Source organism: Branchiostoma lanceolatum, chromosome 5, assembly GCF_035083965.1.
Source record: "Branchiostoma lanceolatum isolate klBraLanc5 chromosome 5, klBraLanc5.hap2, whole genome shotgun sequence".
In the NCBI taxonomy this organism is placed as follows: Eukaryota; Metazoa; Chordata; class Leptocardii; order Amphioxiformes; family Branchiostomatidae; genus Branchiostoma; species Branchiostoma lanceolatum.
This window is the reverse complement of record NC_089726.1, coordinates 9,613,676-9,638,825: the sequence shown is the minus strand read 5'-3', so window position 1 is coordinate 9,638,825 and position 25,150 is coordinate 9,613,676. Positions and strand designations below refer to the sequence as shown.

Here is a 25,150-nt window from a genome sequence, read left to right as displayed (position 1 = left end):
GTAGTTAATTGTCTTTACTGAAAAGCTCAATTAGGAAAATCCTGCCAAAAATGACCGGAGCGTTCATTAAGAATGAACAATGAAGTGTGCTGATCCCGTAAATTTTGTCACTACCCTTGATGACCTGATTAGCCAAAACATCCAATCGTCGTCTCTGAGATTAACAGCAGATTCATTCCATTACGACTTCACGAATAGCACTAACGCTACAAGAAGTACTTCCCTCCTGACTTAGTTTAATACACACCCATTCCACTACGGCTGCGACCTCACTGCGATCACGCTGCGACGTAAAATTTGACAGAGCGCTTAACGAATTTCACAGATAAAAAGCGATTTTTTTCACGCTTAGTGTGTTTTCTTTTTTCAGCATGCTTGTTCATTTTGCATGATATTCTAATTATGAAGTCAAGGGTTAGACGAATTCAAGTTAGGTCGCAGCGAGAGCGCAGCGCGATCGCCGTCTAGCGGAATGGGGGCCTTAGACGAGTTTTGACGAAATGATCTGTATGCACAGGCGAGACAGGTGTGATAGCGAGCAAGGAGACTTTGAAACGCCTCCTTGCGTGTAGTAGTGGTATTAGATGGAAATACTTCAGTTCGGTTTTCTTTTACCCTATCAGAGCCTAATCTGCAGTACCACTTCTGACCGCTGCAAGAAGATTCGTCAAAGTGACCGTGATACCTTGATCAAGGAAAATGTTATCATAATTCAACTTTTTCAAGTCTGGATATTTTCCTCCTAAGATGGCTTTTAGTACTAGTAATAGTATACATTTAGTCCAATCGTGTTTCGGCACAATTGCAACTACTGAGACATGGCCTATAGCTACTTTTTCAAGTCCTGTCTCGGTCTCCACACTGAGCGTGACCTCATCATACATGTTTACAAACGTCGTGTACACAAGTAAGAGAACATCTGTACACCTCTATTCAATAAAATATTTTATTCACTTAGCAACATTCAATTACATTCTTCAAGCTCTGCAGACCACGTGTCCGAAATACTAGTATCTAGACCTCGACATATATACAGGCGTTAATTAAAATCATTGATGATATTTTCTTAATCGAAATGGTTTGCTGGGTACCTGTTTTGATTACGCTTTGTTGAAAATATGACAAAGTCTCTGTCAGTCGTTAGATTACAGCAAGAAAGCACCTATCTATGGCTCTTAGTAAGCTGGTGATGAAGAAATGCATTAGTTTTTATGTTGAGCGGCTATTATTGCGACAGTCATGATCACTGGTATGAGTTACAAAATTCCATATCAAGTGAATAAAAAATAGCTTTCCTTCGCAAAAAAAAAACATCACTACAAAACGTAATAAAGAAAACACAGACTTCAGAAAGTCCAAAATGTAAGCGCAAACTTAGGATTGGTGCTTCTTTGCTTTAGCTGTTCGTAGCGAAGATATGGTCATAATAAGAAGGCGTCTTGATGTCGTTACCCAGCGTTGTGTTGGGGATGATAATTCAACGATTAACCCTCGGCGAGGCACTGGAAGAAAACATTAATGATAACATCACGTAAGTACAAGCTTCTCAAATAGGGCACACTATAGCGTTTACAAGGGAATGTTTGTTCTTGTACTAATGAGAATAGTTTTTAATTGAAAGACATTTCAGAAGAGGTTAGTTTTTACTTCATTCTACTAACTCACCAAGCAGATCCACACGAACACCCAGGGCCAGAAGAAGAAGCTGATGATGCAGTGCAAGGCGTGGTTCACCTTATCACGACTGGAACAAAGTAAATAATCAACAAGACGACAAAGTTACCGTGATTCTGTCAATCAAAGAATTGTTTTCACCATATCAACATATCAATTTTTCAGAGTTTTGGATAAGTAGCTGGTGAACTCCACATTCTGGTTCAATCACTGACGAAAGACAGCGGAGGCTGTCTGACACGTCTATCGTCTACAAAATTATACAAAATTGCTTGAGCAACTGTTTGCCTGCGCAAATTTTTGCCTCCTCATTACTTATAAGTAGAATCTTAGTTTGTGGTTCTATTTAGTAGTTTGCAGTACGAAAGTCACTGTATTTTTTGGTTGTATCAATAACGCTTCCCTCCGTACCGTTCGTTCTGGATGACGACTGTCTGCGGTGCGGGCTGAGCCATGACCACCGTGGTCTGCTGCTGGGCTGCGGCAGGTGGCGGGCCGTACCCAGGGGCCGGCGGCCCGTATCCCTGCGGCGCCGGGGCGTACCCCTGCTGTGGCGGTGGGGCGTACCCCCCGGGTGGAGGTGCCCCGTACCCCTGGGGTGGAGGCGCCCCGTACCCCTGGGGAGGAGGCGCCCCGTACCCCTGGGGAGGAGGTGGCCCGTACCCCTGGGGTGGTGGTGCCCCGTATCCCGGCTGAGGTGGTGGTGCGTATGCAGGCTAATGTAAGAAAACAGATTTGTACAATATAACTACATGTAGCCTCTACCAGGTTCCAGACGTGGCTGGAAAGAGTAGAAATCCGCCAAATAGAGGAGTTGGCCAGCCGATAGGTAACGTTATAGTTTGCCAACTCCTCTATTTGGCGGATTTCTCTTTCCAGCCACGTCTGGAGCCTGATAGAGGCTACAGTATAACGACATGCGCTATGGTCATGAAGTTCTCATCATGTTTAAATCAACAAGGAAATGTACGGGGCACAGAGGTGATGCACTCCAGCAAACAGCTAATATAAACATTACCTCTGGAAAATGAAAAGTGACAAATACAAATACAATAACAAATATTGCACAGCGTTTGGGTTGGGTTGTTTGTGATGAAATATAAAGTTTAAAGCAGGGTAATATTCAGAATTGTATGTTGAAGGGTTTAGTAGCTACGTCAGTTAAACTGAAAGTGTTTGGAGTCTACAATGTACGTTTGAGTTAAGATCAATCATTCATTTATCTCATTATCAATTTCGAAGCAAGTACAATACAAACTTAATCCATATAATTTGCATCCATCTATGTCCATTTCTTTCTATTCATAAGTAGAGAATACCGATGACTTATCACTAATGTACAGTTGTATTGTAGCACTTTCCAATCAATTGTACCAATGTAGGTAGGCCTAATTGGCATAATTTGCACCGAGCAGTGATCATGATCATCCCATATCTACATGTAGCTTAACATTTACCGAAGAAATTCCTCATTACTTAGTTAGTTCAAATCAAGTCCTCGTGCGTTTGTGTGCATGTATTGAACGTGACAGAAGAAAATGTTTCGCCCTAAGGTGGTGTTGCCAAAAGGACGACTAGTACGTACGTCTGGGACATAACCAGGAGGCGCTTGTCCAGGTGCAGCCATCTTTTCCATAAGTCAGGAAAAACAAAATCCCAACAGTTCAATCTGCAAGGACGGAACGAGAGACAGAACATGTATATCAGTAGGAAATGAAAGTAGTAGCTTTTTTTCGATCATGGAAGAAGCCAACTCACTCTGCCATGTACATATTTACATAAGAGTCATCACGGTAGGACAGACTGGAGTCAGGCCAAAAACAGATCTAGGTTCCCTACCCTGTCTTGGTAACGTTAGAGCAAGGACATTATATAGAATGTTTTTGGGTAGAGTAATCTGGTAAAGGTACATTCACTTCCCCACAGACTCATTCTGTAGTTATGTTCATGGTTAATCACTAAATGTTCTGACGACCTGCAGTCATTTGTACCTTTCCTTCTGTATTTATCTAATGCCCTTTAAACCAAAGAACAAGACTGCCTACTTTAACGCCGGAAGTAAATGACTTCCTTCGCTTTCCAAACATCAGGCGAAAGAACAAGTTCTCGGCGTTACTCAGAAACAATTCAGAAACTCCCATTTTGGAGCATGGCGGCAAACCTCAAAGACCCTATGCGACTGTCTACAAAATCTCAAATGCTAGCTGTCATGAAATTGTAAGTGGGTGACGACATTTTGAAATCACTAAGCCAGAGCAGGAAATAAACTTAACTTGTTGATGTCAGATCATGAGTGTGACATTAAAGGCTACTTCCACCGTAAAAATGGTCCTGCGGAAACCACACACTAAAATTGGTTTACTCTGATTGTACCTTGATTCGTTTACATTTACAACTTACATTTACAACTTACCTCTATGCTGGGGTACAACAGTGGCAGCTCTCAAGACTGCAGCAACATGTCCTCCCCAGGTTTGGTTTCAGCGCACCCAGGTTTGTGTTGTCACAATGAGAAGGGTACACAAAGGTAACCGTGGTCACGAGATGTAACCCGACCCGACACTTCTGTCTGTCTGTGTTAACCTAATTTTATTACGGTTTCAAGTTGTCGCTGGCTCAGTTACGTCAGACATTGGATCAACATAGGTGCAGGGGTTTCTTAGCGGACCAAACAGAAAGGACAAACAACAGTCGACGGTAAAGAGATATACAGGCCTAGGCGAAACGTGACGAGGCAAAACGACTGCCATCTCCAAGAGACCGTGCAAGAGACACAATAGTAGTAGGCATCGTTCCAATGATGGTAGCACTCTGCTGTAATGGCCATGGTCAGTGGCTTGTGATTTATCAGTCCTATTCTTGCGTGGAAGACCTGGCTACCCATATAAAGGTAGAGAAGTTCTTGGGTTGTTGTCTCTCTTTTCGTTTCTATCTTTTTACCTAAAACTTTGCTGCTTGTTGCCTTACAGACGCTATAGTGTCATTGAACATATCAATACAAATAATTAAAAAACTACACGGACGACAAGTATACATAATAACACAATATTAATGAATTCATTCAAAATATTGGATTCCAGTTTTGGTGAGGCCATGTTGATTTGATTATTATTCATTTGTTCAACCTTCCTGACCACCTAGATTTCATAATGAAGGCAACTTTTTTTTGCGCAACGTTTTTTATTCGCACGCCCGCAGAAGTCATCCATATAATCGAATCAACATGGCAAGATACACAATGACTTTGATATTTTTCCTTGATAACAACATCTTCATTGATAATAGTATTGATCTAAACATGTCTCTACTTCATTCTCAAGACTAGATAATTCATCGTCAAGAATATCATTGAAAATCCACTTATAAGTAGATGCCATAATAAAACATGAAAATACCACAAAATAGTAGAAGTACGCAAAAAACGATGTACATATTATACAAATGATAGGTGTACAACAACGATTGTGACATTTTCCATTCACAAAGTTACGTTCATTACATTATAATCGTTTCTTTTGACAGATTGATAAAGGTACTCTTCAGCTCCATTGGTGCAAAATACAGCATATATAATACTCATAGACGTCAAAGTCATCGTACGTAAAATATCGTCCAAAAAATACTGGCGTCATTGAGACATATTTTCTTGAATAAACAATTTGTAGAGCTATAGTATATCCCCCAAACCCTGCAACAGTTGTACAGATCATCACGGTATTGGTATTTTTCTTGGATACTCTTTTCGTACCTTGTACATTACTAAAGCAATATCGTTACATGATTGCACAGTCCAAAGTATCCGAAAAAACAACTTAGAGGTTTAAATTAATTTGTGTGAAAGCTTCTCCCACCCCTCTTATGTTTGGTCCCATAAAATGGAATGAAAGACTTGATGACAGAACGAAATATAATTGCAATCATATATGCACTTACAAGACATTGAAACTACCACAAATCTAGATATATGTTAAGACACATTTTCATACCAGCTTATAAGTCATTTCTAGACTACATTTCCATTTAAAACTTAACTTTACAAATATACTTCTGTGTTTACTCTTCTACATTGACCTCTTTGACCAACGACTGTGACATACACTGAAATAAAGTCCAACTCTTGTCCTGCTGCCTTAATTTGATTTCTTAATCAGGTCATTACCAATTGCCTTTTTATGCGCTGCTGTGGCATAGTTACTTCGCTGCGGTGTGACGCATTAAGTTGAAAAATACCCCCGACCAGCATGTCGCCAGAACGTAAAGCCCATGTCACACTTGTGCGTATATACAAGCCCGCATGAGTTGCACATTAGCATGTTTTTATTTTATATCAGGTTAAGTTTGCATCTGAATAGGTGTTTTCTTAGGTTCGATCACTAGGCTGCACAACAGTGAGTCAAAGAAGAAAACCACTTTTTCTCTGCAAACCTAAGCAAGAGCTTGCGTTTAAGGTCGTGTTCATGTATTTAAGCTTAATATCTCATATATAGCTTCATTTAGTTGTGTCCAAAGACATATCTTATGCAACGGCTGTTACCCCGATGCAACGTTGACCAAAGACAACATGAGAGATTCGGCAGTTATAATAGGTTTAAATAGCAGGCTAATTGCCGTATACGCATTACGTTCTGGCGACGTGCTCCCCCGACCCGTACACTGGCACTGTAAAGTGCAACCCAAATACATATGGGTCCAGCAGGACAAGGGTTAGGCTAGAGGGACGGGGAGGTCGAAGCATTAGATTTAAACTAAAAGGTTTCTGGCGAAGGGTTGGCTCTTCAGCTCCTGGGTGAAATTTTTAAACCATTTCTAAGTCGGACATGCTAGAGGTCTAGGAGTAGAGAAGAGAGGGCGGTGTCCGTCCATCCGTTGCTATGGATACTAGGGGTTTCTTCAGTCACCTTCCATCATACACTGGAAGAACAATACAAAACGAGGAAGTGAAATTTAAAATAGTGTTTAAGTGGTACGGGGACATTCAGCAAATAACAGGAGCATGAAGAGCATCAGAAAATGCCATCACTCACCAAGACGATCCAGACAAACACCCACGGCCAGAAGAACAAAGTGATGATGCAGTGGAGACAGTGGTTCACTTCGTTCCTGGAAGAATGATTTAGAGAAACATGAAGAAATAACATTCAGTTAAGATGTAAGACGCAACCTTAAACATTTGGGTTTCTGTATTGACAAAATCGATAAAAAGTACAGAGATCGTTTGTGATCCATTTCTAGACAAGACCACGAGTAGCTAGCTGCAAAGCATTGCAGCAAAACAATTATCTTCGTAGTATGTAGCTGTGCTTACGTTCTCCTCTGGACAACTACAGTAGTAGGCTGCTGTTGCGCCACCACCACGGTGGTCTGCTGCTGTGCTGTTTGTGGATAGCCAGGCTGGACGGGATGGGGTGCATATCCCTGGGGCGGGACGCCATACGGCTGGGGTGGGGGTGCATACCCTTGGGGCGGGGGAGCGTACCCCTGGGGTGGGGGTGCGTACCCCTGGGGCGGGGGAGCGTATCCGGCCTGGGGTGGTGGGGCGTACCCCTGGGGTGGAGGGCCTGGGCCGTACTGTGGTGGCGGTGGTCCGGGCGCCTAGGTAAGACAAAAATGTGATGATTATTGAGCATACACAGAGTCAGACATAAGGTTTTTGATTATAAATTGGCTTAGGGAAGATAATCTTAAAACAACAATGACAGCGGTATGCAATGCTTCTTTGGGGATACACTGATTATTAAGCTTGTATCTCCTTTGGTACACGGGACTTTAGGGTGCTTGGTGGAGCCCATTGAAAAGCGGAACCCAGCTGGATTCATGCGGTAACCGCATTTCATAACCACACCTACTTTCGCTAATGATATAGCAGCGAACAAAAGATGTTCACAGGGAACTGTATAATTGACTACCTGTTTCACCATTATACAAGTGGCTTTTTGTATCATTACCCCAATGCGGTACCTGTTGACATGGACAGTTTGTCGACATCCTAACATACTGAATTGCACCATACCAGGCAAATATTCGCATCCCAATCGGTGACTACACCATTTACTACCAAACTTGTCATGTAGCTGTATCTAAGAAAAAGTTCTTGATTGCATCCTTTTGTTTCTGAAAGCATTTGCTAATGCAACGAATTATGATACTTAATATAACCTTCGTTTATGCAGTAAGCCATTCCAACGATCCATTATGTACCGCTATAGCAATATCAACACACTGCTTGCTAGTATTTGAATAGGTACTGTTGAAAAGATCTCGCCACAAACTTATATCTAATGATATTCTAATCCGCAATATAATGTAGCACTATCACACTAGACCGATATTGTATACAATACGTCACCTGGTCTGTTGGTGAAACGCTCATAGTACCCTGTAATGTAACCACACAACTTCTGGTCTTTCCTGTGTTCTTAACACCCAACTGTGATATTCTGCGTTCACAATTACTAGTACACGACAACCTGTTGACGTCAATACCTGACGACATCGTCAAGGTGATCCTATTTTGAGGATCATTGGATAATTACAGTCGATTGTTGTGAGGTTAGCCGTTGTCATAACAGTTATCATTTTGATTATCTTCGCGTTAATCCACATACTGCTTTCGAAATTCAGGTAATTTTGCCTTTTCATTCTACTCTACGAAGTTCTGCTTTTGTAGCGGAATCTTTGCCACACTTTGTACGATGCAAATATCGTGGACAGACGGGTAGCTCGAAGGTCAGTTAAAATTCAGCCACGTGGAGGATTGATGGGCTGTCAAAGGCAATACAGTAGCTTTCAGCTTCGTTTTCTTTTTTTAACAGATGTCGAGCAAATGCATAGATCATTTGGCAAACAAGCTGAAAACCTAGGATTCACCGGTAGAATTTCCTGCAAACCGCAATTATATATCGCAAGTATATCATAAGAATATATATAACGTTACACATCAAAAAGGAAGCTAGTATTCTCTTACCATAATCTTGCACAAAAAAGAACAATTGGCTAACATAGTCTATTGTCTGGCCGTATCGTAATTTTCGAAATGGCATGATGTGAGCAATATGCCGTTATAAATTATTCAACAATGTCTCTTTCATCAAAGCCCATAGAAACCAAGGACACAACACGCGTGTATTATCACGCCGTGTCTTATGGTATGTCTGAAATCATTACTCAAATGGGCTCATTAGGTTATCAAAGGGGCCCCAAGAGGGACATTTTCTTGAATCAAAAGGAGAACAATGCAAATGACATCAAATTGACATTTGCAGAGTCGGTTTATCAAGCAGGTCTCTATTGTTAGTTCATTCATTCATTCATTCATTCATTCATTCATTCATTCATTCAAGTACCCATTCATCTGTTCATTTTTTCTTCATATACTTTATTTCCTCCTTCATAAGAGATCCAGCCATCAAAGTACATGAATGCGTATATCATTTACACACAAACATAACATTTCCTACATGATACGTTGAATCTAGCATTGAAATCACTTTTGTACCTTTTCAGCCATTTCATCATGTATGAAAACAGCTAACATATAAACGTTAACAGATGAGAACCTACCGGCGCTGCAGCGCTGTACGGTGGAGGCTGGTAGGGAGGCGGTGCCTGATGAGGCTGGACAACGGAAAATACAGGTATCTTTATGAATCAAAGTAGCAATAAAATGGTTATTGGTGCAGAAAACTAATAAAGATATTAAAGCCAAACCATGGCAGGATGACAGATGATTTACTTTTGGTTTCGTTCAACGGTTCAACGCTATGTCGATGTCTATGTGTCCGTTAGGAAATAGTAATACAAAGACAATAGTTTTGTTGTTGCAGACAACCACAAACTTAACGTGCATACATAACGTTACTTAAGTAAGGACGTTTATTTCCAAGTAGAGTCAAAGCAGAACCATCAATTGACGTAAAACGAAAGTGACACATGAAGAAGTCATGGGTGTCACAGCAAACATAGCATAACTACTGATGATCATTGCGTAACGCAATCTTAGAAGATAAAATGAAGACAAAAGTATTAATTATACATATCATGTTACGTCTAGACTGAAAGCAATCAGCACTACACTGTGAGAACATACATGACGAACATATGGCCCAAGGATCAAATTTGGCTGCATACATACGGTCGTTAGCCGGAACGTCAAAAATACATACCCAAAGAAGATTTCATGTCACTAGACAATTTGACTTAAATTAACATTTACTGTGCGTAGTACGATTGTAAGTCTTACTGTTTTGATAGAGGATCCATATGGGGGCACTGACTGTTGACAAATCTACATTTAATGTACGAGAACCTTTTCTGTCACAAGACTGCTGAATTTTCTACAACACACCCACAACTGTCCCAAGATTGTCCCCAACTTGCTGCTGTCAGAATGTCTTAAGTGAAGTGGTCAAAGAATATGACGTATCAGTTTCAAGTGGCCAATCACAAAAGTAGGTCAATTGAAGGAGGAATTTCAATCATTTCAACAGAGCTGCATAACGTTACTTCATTCGAGGCCCCTGTATTCCAGTTGTCCCTTATTTTGTTTTGTTTTGTTTTGTTTACAAACGTACACGACACGAGTACACCAGCAGCTGAACAGGGTTATCTACGTCTATTCTGCATGTAATTGTCTGTCCATAATCACGCATTGTCATGGGACATATGCATTCCCCTCCAATAACAACAATAACTCAAATATAAAACACATAAAGGGAAAAAAGGATAACGTTATCGTACATCCAGCAGTCATGTTAAGATAACGCCGTGTTCAAGCATGGTTTAAACCTAATCCAGGCAGTGATTTGTGCTATTGATCTTACCATGTTACACACTGAAAGGTCGAACGTGTCAAGTCGCCACATGGATAATTTGTTTGTGTTGTCAAAACATGGTGTTTTTTTAGAAGGACAAACGTACCTGTTACCACCTGGGAACTGTTTCATTGCGGCAGAATGAACTGAATAATTGTGGCTATCATTATCAAACTAATAGCATAAAATAGAGTGTATATATGTACAAAATCTGTGGTACTACTAGTATACCAGGAAATGATCGTTTGGACTGAAAGCCCTTGTACACGGACGTATCGTGTACGATGTTATCTGGTGTGTTTGTGATGTTGAATAGTTAGGATCGCTAGTCCAGTAGATAGAACAAAATGGTCTGCAGACTCTGTACACATTACCTGTGGAGGGTAGCCGGGCTGGGGAGGATAGGCGGGATCTTTCGGCGGAGCACTCGGCGCATAGGCAGGGTCAGCCATGTTTGATCCTACCCTGACTAATTTATGCAGTTATGCATACTGACTGGGCGCCTGCGCAGCGCGCTTTCATGGGCCAACTGCTGTCAATTGAGGATAAAAGTTTGACGTCACAGAAAACATAAACGTTGCCAAGATTATATGAAAGAAGCTCCTTGGTAATTGTCAGGTCAGGAATACATAAAAAAATGCCGTAAAGTTCACATCGAAGGACACCTGTTTAATGTTCGAAACAATTGAATTCGTACGGAAAAGTTTAAGCACGAACCCTCCAGCATCAAATAGAATGAAAATATAGACATAATCGAACGTGGAATGCTGGAAGCAGTAAGAAACGACACGAACAGAAATATGTTATTTCCATGCCATAAAATTCCATTCATTATATTCATCATTCTCATGCAATCAAATTTATCAAATCACGTCAGCATTCCATTTGGGTCATAAAATGTCTGACTGAAGACATAACGTTAGCTCTGCAAAGCGACATGAGCACAACATCGTTTTAAACAATACTTTTTCACATTTGTTAAAGTTGTGACTGTTTCATTGTGATTGTGGTACAAACGTTATAATTGATTCAAAAATGTTTATTTGTGCTTCTAGATATAAACAAGTATACTCAACTTACATGTTACACTGTAATAGCTTATTTCATAGTATGGCTTCTCTTTCTCAATGCAATGGAACTTTGACAAGCTCTGAAGGAGAAAGGTAAAGAAGTTCACCTGTCAATCAACAAGTGTTCTAAATGACCACGCCCCTTAGGACATGTGACCAAGATGGCGGCGGCCAAGTACCATTTTACCCAGGAAGCTCCTCCTGACGCCCTGCTCTCCGACTTGCAGGCTCTCAATAAGTTCCAAGATGAGGTAAGGAAACCTGAAGCATATGTAGACTTCATTGGCGTAAAGGTAGCATTCGTTGCGTACTTCTTCCTGTCCGGAAATACGCTTGTATTGTTCAGAAGGGGGAGGGGGGCATCATCATGTAGTATTTTAGAGTAGGGTGAGATTACTTGGAATTTTCAATGCTGCTTGCAAGCAAAAACCCTTTCGATATGGGTAAGAAGCTAATTAGTTAAAAATAAAGTTATCTGTCCAAACTACTTTCAATGAATTAGTTCTTCATGTTTCAAAATACCAACAGTCTATGTAAATATTATGACATGTTATGATTATTTTCTTCAGACTTGTGAGCTGAGCATTGATATTAAATCTAATCTAATGTTTCCCTTTCTTTCAGCAATTTTCCCAGCTCATCTCCATTGTCTTCTCATTTCTTGTGGAACCAAGCAAGGTAAATTCATATCACAAATACACAAAGGCTGACTATTTATATTTTTCTGCTGGTAACATTGAATGTAATGTTATGGTCAGTTTTGCTCTCAAACTCTCTTTAACTTTGGCAGATTTGAAGAATGAATTTTCTTTCTTTTCAGTCTGCCAGAATGTTGCAGCAGCTTGATGAGTTTGCAGAGCATCATGGGATCAGTGCTGGACCACTCAAGAACGTGGTGAAAAGTCTCCTGTCTGTGCTGAATGGTGGGTCAAATGGCGAACTGCAGGATTAGGATAAAGGTCGATGCTGCATTTGCGATAGCTAGTAGAACAATACGGCCTTGCAACGGCTTGCATTTTTAGCTAAGCACACAGTGCACACCGGGTCGCCACTACTAGTATGGTAGTACCAGGGCTCGAAATTCATCTTTGGGAATAGGTGCACTGGTGCACCCAACTCAAAAAATTGGGTGCACAGAAAGAATTTTGGGTGCACCAGATAAAATAAAGTTGAATGTTCTTCAGAACATAATTACAAAGTTTAACGCTGCTGCCTTTCTTAAGAACTTCAATCTGTAATTCTATAGCTAACTTCAAAATTTCAAACAAATAATACATTAAATAAAGTACAGCAAAAAGTTATCATGCTGTTTTTTATACTTACATTTCAAGAATATTCTGTATACTAGTGTACAATAGTACCTTAACCCTATAGGCTACAAAAATATATAGGTGCACCAGTGCACCCAGAGTCAAAAATTAGGTGCACAGCTCCAATTTTGGGTGCACTGGGTGCACATGCACCCACTATTTCGAGCCCTGTAGTACACTTCTCTATATGTGGGTTGATTTCTTAACGTGCATTGTAATACAATGTCATGTACATGTTTGTTAGAGTTGTATGTACTACAAGACTTTGCCCTGACACACATCAGTTCAGCACATAGGTTCAAGCATTTCAGATTCCTTACCAAAGTCATTGTAATTAGCAGAGTATCATTTTTTACTTCTTGAAAAAATCATTTTGGAATTGAGACATGATTAGAAACGGTACGTATTCAAACAAATCGATTGTCCATGCAGCGAAAAAATATTCATGAATTGAAGAGCGATACAAAACATGATGTTTCTCACATTCTGCATGATCAGGTGCCTTGAGAAGAAATCTGACGCCAGCCCTTCTTAAGGAAGACTTGACTAACCTAGGTAAGTTGTTGCCGCCTTTCATAGTGTATATTTATTGATATTCAGGTGTTTATGAATGATCACAGAGTGCATCTTTATGGCAATGGTTTATTTATTCACAAGAACAAACTATACAACACAATATTGAAATATAACGTGAGTTGTCACCTCATAGCCTTTGCCTGAATTGCATGTACACCTATGACAATGGTAGTAAAATCGCAAAGCTCTGTCTATATAAATCACTGAAATGACAGTAAGTTAATCATTATTTGCACAACTTAACTCATACCTGATTCACATTTTGCTATTAGCAAGACTACATCTAAATGATCCAATAATATGATATCTAACATATCCCTATTAGGTGTGACAGACGAAAGGGCAGCATACCTGGAAAGTCAGGTAGGACATCAGTGCAGTCTTCTCCATCTTCAGCTTTGAATGAAATTAAATGTTTGAGAGGCAAGTTAAGATGTGCTGGTATGAATTTGGGATAGATTTCTGTCTTCAGTCAGCCCATGTAGAGCTCTGCGATTCATAACAAATTAAATGATGGTCCAGTATGTTTTGGATACTTGCATTTACAAGAGTATGATGTTGCTGTTCTAAGCAATCTTGTCCTTAACCTTCTCCCTGCTTTCTATCCCAGTAACCAATAAAGCTAGGTGCTAAAAGGCTACCTCAGCAGAGAAAAGGTTATTAACATTACTCTCCAAGCAGAGGTCGAATGGACAGATCATCAACGTTTTATCATATGCAGTTTTATTTTTGTCGCTAGCCCATTCTAACGTTAGAATTAACATGGCCATTGTTTGTTTTCCTGACCAGTGGAAGTCCAACTTGGCTGCCCTGTCCAGAATGGCCATGGGTCAAACCCTGATGGTCAACCAGCTGGTGGACATGGAGTGGAAGTTTGGTGGTGAGTTCATGCTTCTCATAATACATTGTAATTAAGAACTAAATTTATACCAGTTAAGTTATTGTTAGAGTCGACATGTCTACCATAACTTACAAATTTTTAGTTTCAACCAGTATGTAGCAGGATGTACTTGGAGTCTTATATGTTATACTAGATATTGTCTGTTTGTGTAACAGATCATTTACGATTTCATATTGCAAAATGTTTAGGGTTCCAGTTTGATCTTGAAGTTTTAGATGTGAGATGTTAAGATTTATGGAGTTCACTGCACAGCTACATGTAGTTATACATTATTTGTTGCTACTCTTGTCTTATTGGAACATTGACCATAAACTTCTTTGGAGCAAAAGGCACTATTGACCATGTTTGCATTGTTTACTTTCTTTAGTGACAGCAGCAAGTAGTGAGGTGCAAAAAGTGGGCAATACATTCCTACAAGTGAGTAACCTTCCCAGATCACTGAGATTTTTCAATCAATAAACACTGGTAGGATATTCTGCTGTGAAATTGTAGTACAAATGTTGTTGTGAAAGATGATACACTTTCAGTAGATACAGTCAAAACTGCCCAAGAGGACTACTCATGGGGCCAATACAATCCGGTCTATGTGGACTGGTGTTCACTATAGACAGGGTTCTAAATTCCTGTTCAATGGGAAAAATTATCTAAGGGACCACCAAAAAAGGGCCAGGTGGCTCTTATGAAGAGGTGGCAACTTGTACAGGTTTGACTGTACCTTATAACAATGTTATGATTGATATATGCAGTAAGTTTATCAGACATATAGTGCCTTGGAATATAGTGCCATCGTCTGGGACCCGTATACCACCAAAGGGATACAGGCGGTGGAGGCCGTCCAGCGCAGGGCCGCCCGAGTGACTCTGAATGACCACCGGCGGACTAGCAGCGTGACACAAATGCTCAATGACCTGCAGTGGCCCCTTCTCTCTGAAAGGAGGAGGAACGCCCGCCTCACCTTTCTCTATAAACTAGTCAATAACTACATTAATATAAACACAGACAATCTTCTGAAACCAGCTCAGGGGCGCACCCGGGGTAGCCACACTCTAAAATTCCAAACAATCAACGCTAAAACAGACTCATTTAAATATTCTTTTTTCCCTTGCACCATACCAGAGTGGAACGCCCTGCCTGGCGCGGTTGTTACGACTCCCACCTTTGAGTCTTTCCGCGCCAGGCTGGAGGCCTGCCCGCCTTAGCCCGGGACCTCCTCCCCCCCTACTTTGCCCCTTGCGGGGTTATCTGGGGGCCCAATAAGTTGAAGTTGAAGTTGAAGACATCATTTTATTTGCTTTCAAGACATTGTTTACTGACAAGTTGAGTGAGCTTTATGATAAAAGATCAGCCTCATTCTATAGGCATTTTAGTGTTTCAATTTATGAATTACATGCTATATCGTCTGTTAAAATTCTTTAAAACTTTTACATTTGCAGTTAAAACTAGTGGTGAACAAGGGAGACAGGACAGAAAATGTCTATATGGGTGAGCAGTTTCTTTGCATAATGTTAAGAATTGTCCTCACATAAGAAAAAAGTGTGTAGCCTCCATGAAACCTTTTCTTGATAAGTAATTTTCTAATTGTAAACAGTGACTTTTCTGTGCCCTGGAAATGCATTCTATATGTTACATGCTTGTATTTCCTCATGTTATCATATCATTTATTTCTGATTGTTGTCTTTTTTCAGAGTTGACCCTCCCACAGTTTTACAGCTTTCTACATGAAATGGAAAAGGCCAAGTCAAGTTTGGAGTACTTCACCTAAATGCCTCTAGGGGGCGTTTTTGTAGCATCATTCTAAAGATTTTATTTCTCTTTCAAAGAGGGTACAGCAGGAGATTCCTTCATTGTGTAATTCACTGGAAAAAAAGAAACAGTGCAGATTATAACTTCAGAATTTATGTTATATATACACCCTGCTCTGCTGATATTTTGTTCCTAACAGTTATCATCATGAATTTTTATCACATGTTACAATATTGCTTTATATTGATCTTTGTATAATGTATAGGAGGAATGTATCGTTATCATTGAATAAATGATTTATGTTTACTTGAAGTATGTATACTGTATCTTATACACCTCATGATGATGATTATGGATCTTGAACTGTTGTTGATATGTGTTATATCTTGTACAGGAATTAAAACAGCTGATTGTCCACCCTAAAGATTCATAAATAGATAAAGATTGTCCGGATATTATTGCTGATGGAACATTTTCCTTTCAATATGCTTTGAAAGAAGCAGCATATCTTATCTAGTTGTAAATTTGTTGTGTTGTAGGTTTCAACAATAAGTCTTTAATTTACCTTGGAAAAAAACTGATTTGCATTAAGATTGCAGTTGTAAATAGAATATTTGACAAGTCCTAACATGATTTTAAAACAAAGACGGGCAAAACAATTGTCACTAGAATGGCAACATTTTCGGGAAAATGCAGGATATTCCCCTTCCATTACCTCAAATATGACATCCTTAGCATCGGCTGTAAGGGTATTATGAAGTTTCTGCATAAATTATGCAAATGAGGTCGCCATTAGCATAATTTATGGTCAGGTGTGTTCACCTCTCCTAAAGGTACCTACATCTGAAATATGACAATCGTAGCCTTTACGGTGAGGGACATGCATAAATTATGCAAACGAGGCCCTCATTAGCATAATTTATGGCCAGGTTTTATTACCCTTCCTAATGGTACCTACATCTCAAATATGACATCCGTAGCTTTCACGGTAAGGGAAATACAAGTTTATGCCTAAATTATGCAAATGAGGTCCACATTAGCATAATTTATGGCCAGGTGTATTCGCCTTTCCTAAAGGTACCTACAACTCAAATATGACATCCATAGCTTTTACGGTAAGGAAAATTCAAGTTTATGCATAAATCATGCAAATGAGGTCCTCATTAGCATAATTTATGGCCAGATTTCCTGACCTTTCCTAATGGTACCAACATCTCAAATATGACATCTGCAGCTTTTACGGTAAGGGAAATAGAAGTTTATGCATAAATTATGTAAATTAGGTCCTTATTATCATAATCTATGTCCAGGTGCATTCACCTTTCCCAAAGGTACCTACATCTTAAAGATGACATCCGCAGCTTTTACGGGAAGGGAAATATAAGTTTATGCATAAATTACGCAAATGAGGTCCTCATTAGCATAATTCATGGCCAGGTGTGTTCACCTTTCCTGAAGGTACCTACATCTCAATTATGACATCTGCACCTTTTACGGTAAGGGAAATACATGTTTTCCATACATTATGCAAATGAGGTCCTCATTAGCATAATTTATGTCCAGGTGCATTCACCTTTCCTAAAGGTACCTTCATTTCAAAGATGACATCCGCAGCTTTTACGGTAAGGGAAATACAAGTTTATGCATAGATTATGCAAATAAGGTACTCATTAGCATAATTTATTGTCAGGTGTATTCACCTTTCCTATAGGTACCTACATCTCAAATATAACATCCGTACATTGTAACATAAGGTACATATAACTTTCTGCAATACCATTAGTAGAGCTGCCACCGCACATCTACTTGGTTTTTGGCAGAAGAAGAAGAAAGAAGAAGAAGAAGAAGAAGAAGAAGAACAGGCAAGCAAAAACAATATATCCCCCTTCCCACTGGAAGGGGAATATAATAAATCCAGGTCACACGATTTTCTTAATGAAACATACATTCCTGGTGCTGGGCAAAGTTTTCGCTGTTATGTAATAGTCTCTAAGTAATAGTTGTATAACTGTTCAAACGTCACAAGTTATAACGTTAACTTATTAGCAGAATAATAGTAGACGTTTGTTTTATTTTTTTAAAAGTTATAGGTGACGATGCCTTAATCGATAGCAAGATTAAGGTGCACAGATATCACCACTAAATAGCAATAGTCTAAAACATAACTGATAACTGTTACAGCAAAATCAAACAACATTTCATCAAACGCCGCGTATGAACTGTCTGTTATTGAGGCCATTAAAGGCGCGTGACTATTTACAGTCCGGCTGGTGCAAAGGTCAGATACGTGACGTAAGGTGTGTTCTCATTGGACAATGCCAGTATAATCAAAGGTTCAAAGTTCGTCCCACCGATCACACGATCAGGCGTGTAAACATCCTCAGTGTTGTCGTTCCAACCGGAGCTAGCATAATTTTCTGAGTAGAATAGCTTTAAGACGCCCAGCAAATGACAGCGCCCAGAAGAGGAACGTTTTAGGGTTCTTAAGTTCGTGTTCTTAGAAGCCATCAATCATTCAGGGACACGACGTTAACACACTGGTCAGGTGAGTTCGCATTCGCCATTTTACAAAACAAGACCAATTCTGATTTTTTTTTTGTGAACAACAGGATTTCCTTGTTATATCACAAATCTGTTCTTGGTCATGACCTTTCAGTCAATCTATGAAATGCCTTCATAGTCGGTATATGTTTTGTTTGAAAAACAGTGTAAGTACTAGTTGTCAAACAAGAGAGTCGAGAACGTTACAGAAATTACAGGCATGGCTTTCAAGAACCAAGGACATTATTTTATATAATGGCCTTGTAAGACTGCCAGCCTTCTCCCACGGTGTTTTCTTCGAAAAGATTTCTCGTATCCTGTGACATGACTATATACGGCGGAGAAAAAGCAATACGTAAGGGTGTACGGCTGTCTAGCCTTGAAGTTGTTGATTGTAGATAGCTCAAGAATCGACCGGTCGACCTCAAATGGTGGTGTACCTAGTAAGTTATCTGTTTTGAACTTTCCTTCAACCTGCAGGGCATTGACCCTTTTGCCCATTAGGTTAGGTTACCTGTACACGTGACTCTGCAATGCATTATTTGTTTCTCCCCTGTTATATTTGTCTAAAACGTTACCCTTGTCCAATGCCAATTTAGAAGAGTTTTATACTTCGGGAGTCTTGCAGTCCATTTAACATATACGAAGCTCGAGTAAACTAAAATCACTCACGGTTGAAGCTCTGTCAAAACAACCTATAGAACTGTATTTCGTTCTACCGGCCATTTGCTACACTTGAAACTCGAGATATCATTACTGCTCCAAGTGACCCCGTTTGATAGCCTCTGTATGAGTATGGCATTGCAACTTAAAGACTTTTGTAGATTCATCGATAAGAACAAACCGGTTTCGTCACCATATTACGACATGTAAATCATGTTAAAAGCAGTACAAGGGCAGAGAAGAGTAAAGGGAAATTTATATGCTGTAGAATGTATATATACGCAGGCTGTATATATAAGATGACTCGTCCCTAAGTGGACTTCAGACAGGGTATATTCATCCTTCACAAACCAGTTAGAAGGCTATATTGACATGTCCTCATATCAACCAGATCGTATATTTAGGCATCTGAGACATAGGCGCATAGACCTTGTCAAAATACCAGTGCATTGTTGGCATCAGTCAATTGCCTGCAAGCCACAAGAAAATACGAGAGGGGTGGAGGGGGCGTACGTGTCTATGTGTACGCGTTCGGACCGCGTTTTTATCTGCAGTCCAGCTGCTAGGGGAAGGGGCGTCCTGTTTCATCTTCTCTTTCCCTATCCTTTCTTGCAAAAGAAGATATTATGACAATCCATGCGAATATTTATTTCTAATTCTAGGCACAAACTAACGCTACGGAAAATGTTTATATCTACTTAGGTATCAAGAAGCTATTGACAATTTAGGATAACGGCAGCCACTCAAACGTAATTATTCCCTGTGGGACGTCCAGTAGCCCAACAATTCCGTCTATGTTGACTTGTGGCCTTGACATTTGTTTGTGTTCCCAACTCAGTTCCACGTTCACATGCCGCATTCAAAACATGAAGCCATAACCCCTAGATGTTCAGCGATCGTCACAAGGCTCGAGATGACACAAAACATCCAAAGGAGCTGCGCATAGTGAGTAGCTGGTCCCTTGGTAACAGCAACCTCGGCTATGGGCTTGGCCTTGATGGTGTTCTTCTGCAAAACATGGCGCCCTCAGGGTGGTGACACTTATGTGAAAGGAGATGTTGGACGTTTCGGCCATTTACCAACTTGGCCCATGGCTCACTACGGCAGACCAACGCCATGGTCAACTCGGTCCAACACCCAACGAGTTGACCAGGGTGCTGGGCTGAGTTGACCGGGCCGAGTCGTTGGTGAATGGCCAATCGTCCTGATTCCTGTGAAAGTGGCTATTCCAAGCTCTCTATATGCTGATCAGATGCTGTATCACTTGCCAGAGAGAGATCAACAGCATTTTTAGCTGAAAATAACCCTACGTGTTTATTTATCAATAAATAATTCTGTCAAATTACAATTGAACTACTTGTCACGATACTGTCGGACTGGCGTTGCTTTTTTCGTTGACACTGCCTACTAGAAATAGACATACAAACGTGTGCTATACTTTTGTGTTTTTTGTTCTTGTTATTTTGAGTTCTTAACATTTGATCTCAATTTACAACTAACGACGTCTGTCTCCTGCAGAGTGTGTAACAACTAGTGAGAAATTGACAAGGCATCACGACAGGAGGTTTGGTCCCATAGGTAAGAAAATCAATGGTAAACACGGTAAATGAATCTGTCATTGAACTTCTCAGCGATGAAGTCAGTATTTAAGCACACAGCAGCATGTCGTAGGCCCAGTAAGTTACTGATGCAGTAATAGTACAGATTATCTCCATGGGAGATAATCTGTACTATTATTGCCGCGATGATCATCAGCCCACACGTTTAACCAATGAGAAACTAGGTCAACTTGGCTGATGCGTCCAACAATACACGTGGTATTAAATTTCTATGGGAACCAGAAAAGAGACTAAGTGAAGGGGCGCGATTTAGGGGAAAGGTACGTACAACTCATTTTTCGGGTGCAGAGATTTCCCCCCCTAAAACGTTGGCCAAGTTCCGTGCATATTTCTAAACCCATACTGATGGCGCACCCTCTCTCCAACAGTCTTCATGATTCGCCCCTTAAGGGCAATAGTTCTGAAGTTCAAAGGGTAACGTATGTACGCAGCCGACAGCCGTTATGGCCGTGTGCGGTGCAGCAAACATTACATTACGTTACATATTCTCTAGCTGACTGTCGATATTGGACCTCACGGACACAACAAAAATCAGGTTGGTAAAGTCAAGGATATTTCTGAAGCACGACGGATCGTTACGAATTTCATCTAGATCTGTCCTTGTTATCGGCAGGGATGGTGTTTTGTAATTGGTCCAAGGTTGTTTACTCTGCCATCTTAGTATTCTCTCGGCAGCGGCCGGGATAGATTCAGCGGCATGCTCATAAAGCATGTACGACAGATTTCTATATATCGGACGCTGACATTTTGTATCATTTACCGTAGACACATGCATTATGATCAGACCCGATTACAGGTTCCGTGTACAGTCAACAGAATGCTGTTGATTCTATTCGAGTAAAATGGTCCATATATAGCAGGGTGCATAGGCCAAGGATGAATAACACAGATATCTGGACAGAAGAAGGATACATAACCTTACCTACATGTAATGAACACAGGGACTTAAGAATGTTGTTTTATCCCTTTTGGGATGACGTTATGCGGGGGCTAGATGTGGGGCTATCATATAGATGCATATTTATATTAATGATATATTTATATAAGTATATTATATAAGTATATTTTTCAGACAAGGTAAAATGTTCTGTTGTGAAAGTGTTACAAATGTAAATACATGTTTGTATCAATTTTACCGTACATTATTTCTGACAACACTAAATATTTCAAACATGTTTTTAATCAACAACAGTCCAAATAAGTACCTCTCACGCATTTGTCTTTTTTACCCATACGTTAGTGTCACTCAGTCAGGTTATTATTAATTGATTGGGTCAAGATGGATTGATTTATGATAGATACAATGTACTAAAATCGAAGATTTGATTTAGAACAGTTGTCAGAATTCAGGGTTCTTGTGACCAACAACATGTCTTTTTTTTTGTTTCAGCACTGTCAAAGTGTGACTATGGGTTGATGGGGAACGTCAATTGCTCCAGCTGAAACAAAACAAACAAACAAACAAACAAACAAACAGAGAGACAAAGAAATGCATCCATTTTAGCCTGTGCCAGAATCAAGCCGCTTTTCAGACATTTTCCGTTTTTCATTCTCGGAATTGAAGAACATCGACAACACCAAAACAACTGAAAGTGCATCGGAACGTTGCGAAGGCCAGAAGAACAGTCAAGAAGAGAATTAAGTCCTCGTCGTCGAAGCACGTCGCTGAAAAAAGGCAGTGTTCAGTCGGACATAAATGCGATATATTTGAAATGAGACGTATAGACTGAGACCAAAACATACTTAGAAGACCTAATTAAAGAAAAAAATAACGGGTGCAATCATGCAACAACAGGATATCCCAGTTGATGCTCCAATCATGGAGTTGGAATCCTCTGTCTGGGAATTCATGGAGAAGACAGGGATGACCCTCGGTCTGCTGACAGTGGTGAACGTCGTGGTGGGTCACCTGATTCTACTGGTGGGTCGCCCTTACTTCGGAGCCTATGCCGTCTCCTCGTCCAATGGCCGCAGCCAGTGGTTCTTCGAGCTGACGATCATCGCCAGCTTGTCGGCGTCACAGTTGAACCTCCCTCTCATCGTCCCCAAGAGTTGGTCGGCAACACTCCTACTCACCGTCCTGTGTTTCGCTACAAGTTGGGCAGTGAGCGTCCTTTCTATCTGCCAGTTGATCGGAAACAGCTTATGGCGTCCGATTGCCGCCTTTACTGGGGCAGTAGACTTGTTGATTTTGCCGTTAGCGCTGGAATTGTTCATCATACCGCCGTTCTTCCGGAGGCGAAGAGGTTGGAGCTGCCTGTATCTGGACCCGGTTCCCCTGTACGAAATGCTCGCACCTGTAGTGTTTCTTTCCAAGTTCTTTACTTGGTACTTCTGGTCAATATGCACCTTTTGGAAAAGCGTCAATTACTTGATACCTCTCGATTCGACTTTGCAGGGGTATCTACCAGAGATGCTTTCAGTTATAGCCTACAGCATCGAAACCATGTGGGCACCCGTGAGAAAAATTCTCTCAGTTATCACGGCGACTCAGTTCTGGGCGTCAGTCATCTTAATACCTCCTGTAATAACGAACTATGTAGATCGGATGGATACTCAAAGAATGGCGTGGAATCTTTGCCTGAAGTGGTTTCGACGAGGCAAGTTCATACAGAGGATGCCGACAAGAGATCCTCGTAGTCTTCACAACACCGTTGACAGGGAGGTCACCACCGCGGAAGGCAAATGCGTGGTGTGTCACGAGTATCCGGTGACGGTTACGCTGGTTCCGTGTGGACACCGGTGTCTGTGTAGGGACTGTGGGGACATCTTAACCACGGGACGACAGACCACAACGTCGCGCAAATGTCCCTTAGACAGAGGGCCCATCACATCCGTTGTCGACGCACACGACTTCATTGTATGGGAAGCTACCTAAAAGTTCAATCTGTGAAAAAAAAACCCGGTACTGTACTGAAAGTGAAACGGACGATCTATCAACCTTGGATTCGCTTACCAGCAACAGTTGGAAGCTACAGTGTACCAGGCGTAAAAGGGATGTGAATGAAAATACTACTTCATCAGAAAGTCAAGAAAGATCGGAGACAAAACTGCCATGCTAAGTTTGCTGCACGGGCCACTGTTGCCTATCGTGGGAGTTTGCAAGAATTAGGAAATCAGCTGAATGTACGTGAAGGCAAAGGACATGCAGAACAATCAATAGACATGTCGGGATGATGCAATGTGAATGTTTCATAATAGTAAAGCGTATTGTTGCCATTATGATTAAGTTTAAAAAGAAAATGATGTCTTTTACAAAATCATACGCAATGTAAAAAAGCACATATCGCACAATACATGTATATAAAGTTACAATATTCATAAGTACTGTAATCTTAGTTAATCTCGAGTGTAGTAATTATTTAAGGCTTACAGACAAGTGCAACGAGTGAAAGAGCCAACGAACTGCCAGCAAAAACAGAATGTGTTCCTCTAGTTTTGTCAAATGCATTATTTCTTCAAAGCTATTCAAACTAAGAAACCAGAAGAGACAGGAGTCACAATAGAACAATATATTTGCCATTCCTTCATAAGGGTGGGAAACATAATTAGCACCTCTGCTAATCTCAACTGTATGTACAGTACATGTACAACATATCAATGTACAACATAGAAATACAAAATCTTCTTGCAACAATGACTGCATTTGGCATATTTCATCTCTCCTATAAAAGCAATACTGCCACAATATACGTCAACGACTTCACAATCATGTTCTTCTCTTAACTGGTCCTAGAGATATAACTATCACAGAGTTCACATAATATATAGTATGAAAAAGTACAATCTTCTGTCAGTATTAGTTATTGAAACGTGACTGGAACTTGTTCTTTTATATACTGCTAGACTGATTTTACTTCACAGAATATGACATTTAAAAGAAGCAAAATGTAGGTTTCACAAAATTTGGGTATAAAAGCAATAATGTAAATTGTACATATTTTGGGTTACAATGGTGATCCATACATTACAAATTTACAACCACGAAAAACTAAACATTATCATAAGCATGGGCTAACTATGTAACGTTGCATAACCTGGCACTGAATTTCTGCGACTGGCGTATGTAGAAGCGGGTGTAGTTTTCCTGCGGATGATGGGTGGTGTGCAAGGCTGGATGGGAAGTGTTCTCTGAGGAAACCTCTGTGCCAGGAGTCTGGCCTCCAGGGGTGTCGGCTCAGGTTTGGGTACATCAGGCGTGTTACCAGTGGACAACAGGACAAAACGACTGGGAAAAATCAAA

At 40.5% G+C, this 25,150-nt stretch overlaps 5 protein-coding genes and 1 pseudogene across 10 annotated transcripts in view; 3 read left to right on the top strand and 3 right to left on the bottom strand.

The window, feature by feature from the left end:
* LOC136434933 (mitochondrial carnitine/acylcarnitine carrier protein-like) overlaps positions 1–25,150 on the top strand; it is a 154,432-nt gene that overhangs the window by 74,264 nt on the left and 55,018 nt on the right. The window lies entirely within an intron of this gene.
* On the bottom strand, positions 933–4,580 carry LOC136434912 (postacrosomal sheath WW domain-binding protein-like). 2 transcript variants are annotated; one of them, XM_066428023.1, is made up of 5 exons: positions 4,088–4,580; positions 3,260–3,343; positions 2,086–2,390; positions 1,666–1,744; positions 933–1,502 (listed from the first exon to the last, which is right to left on the bottom strand). In XM_066428023.1, the coding sequence occupies exons 2-5, from the start codon at positions 3,308–3,310 to the stop codon at positions 1,485–1,487; spliced, it is 453 nt and encodes a 150-aa protein (XP_066284120.1). In that variant the 5' UTR covers positions 3,311–3,343; positions 4,088–4,580; the 3' UTR covers positions 933–1,484. The 2 variants fall into 2 exon arrangements, with proteins under 2 accessions (XP_066284120.1, XP_066284121.1); XM_066428024.1 differs by having other exon boundaries at positions 3,260–3,307; positions 4,089–4,580.
* On the bottom strand, positions 4,706–10,982 carry LOC136434911 (uncharacterized). Of its 2 annotated transcripts, XM_066428021.1 has the most exons (5): positions 10,859–10,982; positions 9,235–9,288; positions 6,980–7,266; positions 6,699–6,774; positions 4,706–6,585 (listed from the first exon to the last, which is right to left on the bottom strand). In XM_066428021.1, exons 1-5 carry the CDS (start codon positions 10,934–10,936, stop codon positions 6,565–6,567), a joined length of 516 nt encoding a protein of 171 aa, XP_066284118.1. In that variant the 5' UTR covers positions 10,937–10,982; the 3' UTR covers positions 4,706–6,564. The 2 variants fall into 2 exon arrangements, with proteins under 2 accessions (XP_066284118.1, XP_066284117.1); XM_066428020.1 differs by lacking the exons at positions 9,235–9,288; positions 10,859–10,982 and adding an exon at positions 8,021–9,182.
* Positions 11,671–16,526, top strand: LOC136434908 (COMM domain-containing protein 7-like). The gene is made up of 9 exons (XM_066428019.1): positions 11,671–11,805; positions 12,179–12,232; positions 12,375–12,477; positions 13,363–13,419; positions 13,766–13,803; positions 14,230–14,320; positions 14,709–14,758; positions 15,775–15,823; positions 16,027–16,526. Exons 1-9 carry the CDS (start codon positions 11,716–11,718, stop codon positions 16,101–16,103), a joined length of 609 nt encoding a protein of 202 aa, XP_066284116.1. The 5' UTR covers positions 11,671–11,715; the 3' UTR covers positions 16,104–16,526.
* On the top strand, positions 18,415–24,544 carry LOC136434907 (uncharacterized). 4 transcript variants are annotated; one of them, XM_066428015.1, is made up of 4 exons: positions 18,415–18,629; positions 20,127–20,233; positions 20,807–20,866; positions 22,298–24,544. In XM_066428015.1, the coding sequence occupies exon 4, from the start codon at positions 22,691–22,693 to the stop codon at positions 23,783–23,785; it is 1,095 nt and encodes a 364-aa protein (XP_066284112.1). In that variant the 5' UTR covers positions 18,415–18,629; positions 20,127–20,233; positions 20,807–20,866; positions 22,298–22,690; the 3' UTR covers positions 23,786–24,544. The 4 variants fall into 4 exon arrangements, with proteins under 4 accessions (XP_066284112.1, XP_066284113.1, XP_066284115.1 ...); XM_066428016.1 differs by lacking the exon at positions 20,807–20,866; XM_066428018.1 differs by lacking the exons at positions 20,127–20,233; positions 20,807–20,866.
* LOC136434910 (uncharacterized) overlaps positions 24,405–25,150 on the bottom strand; it is a 26,661-nt pseudogene continuing 25,915 nt past the window's right edge.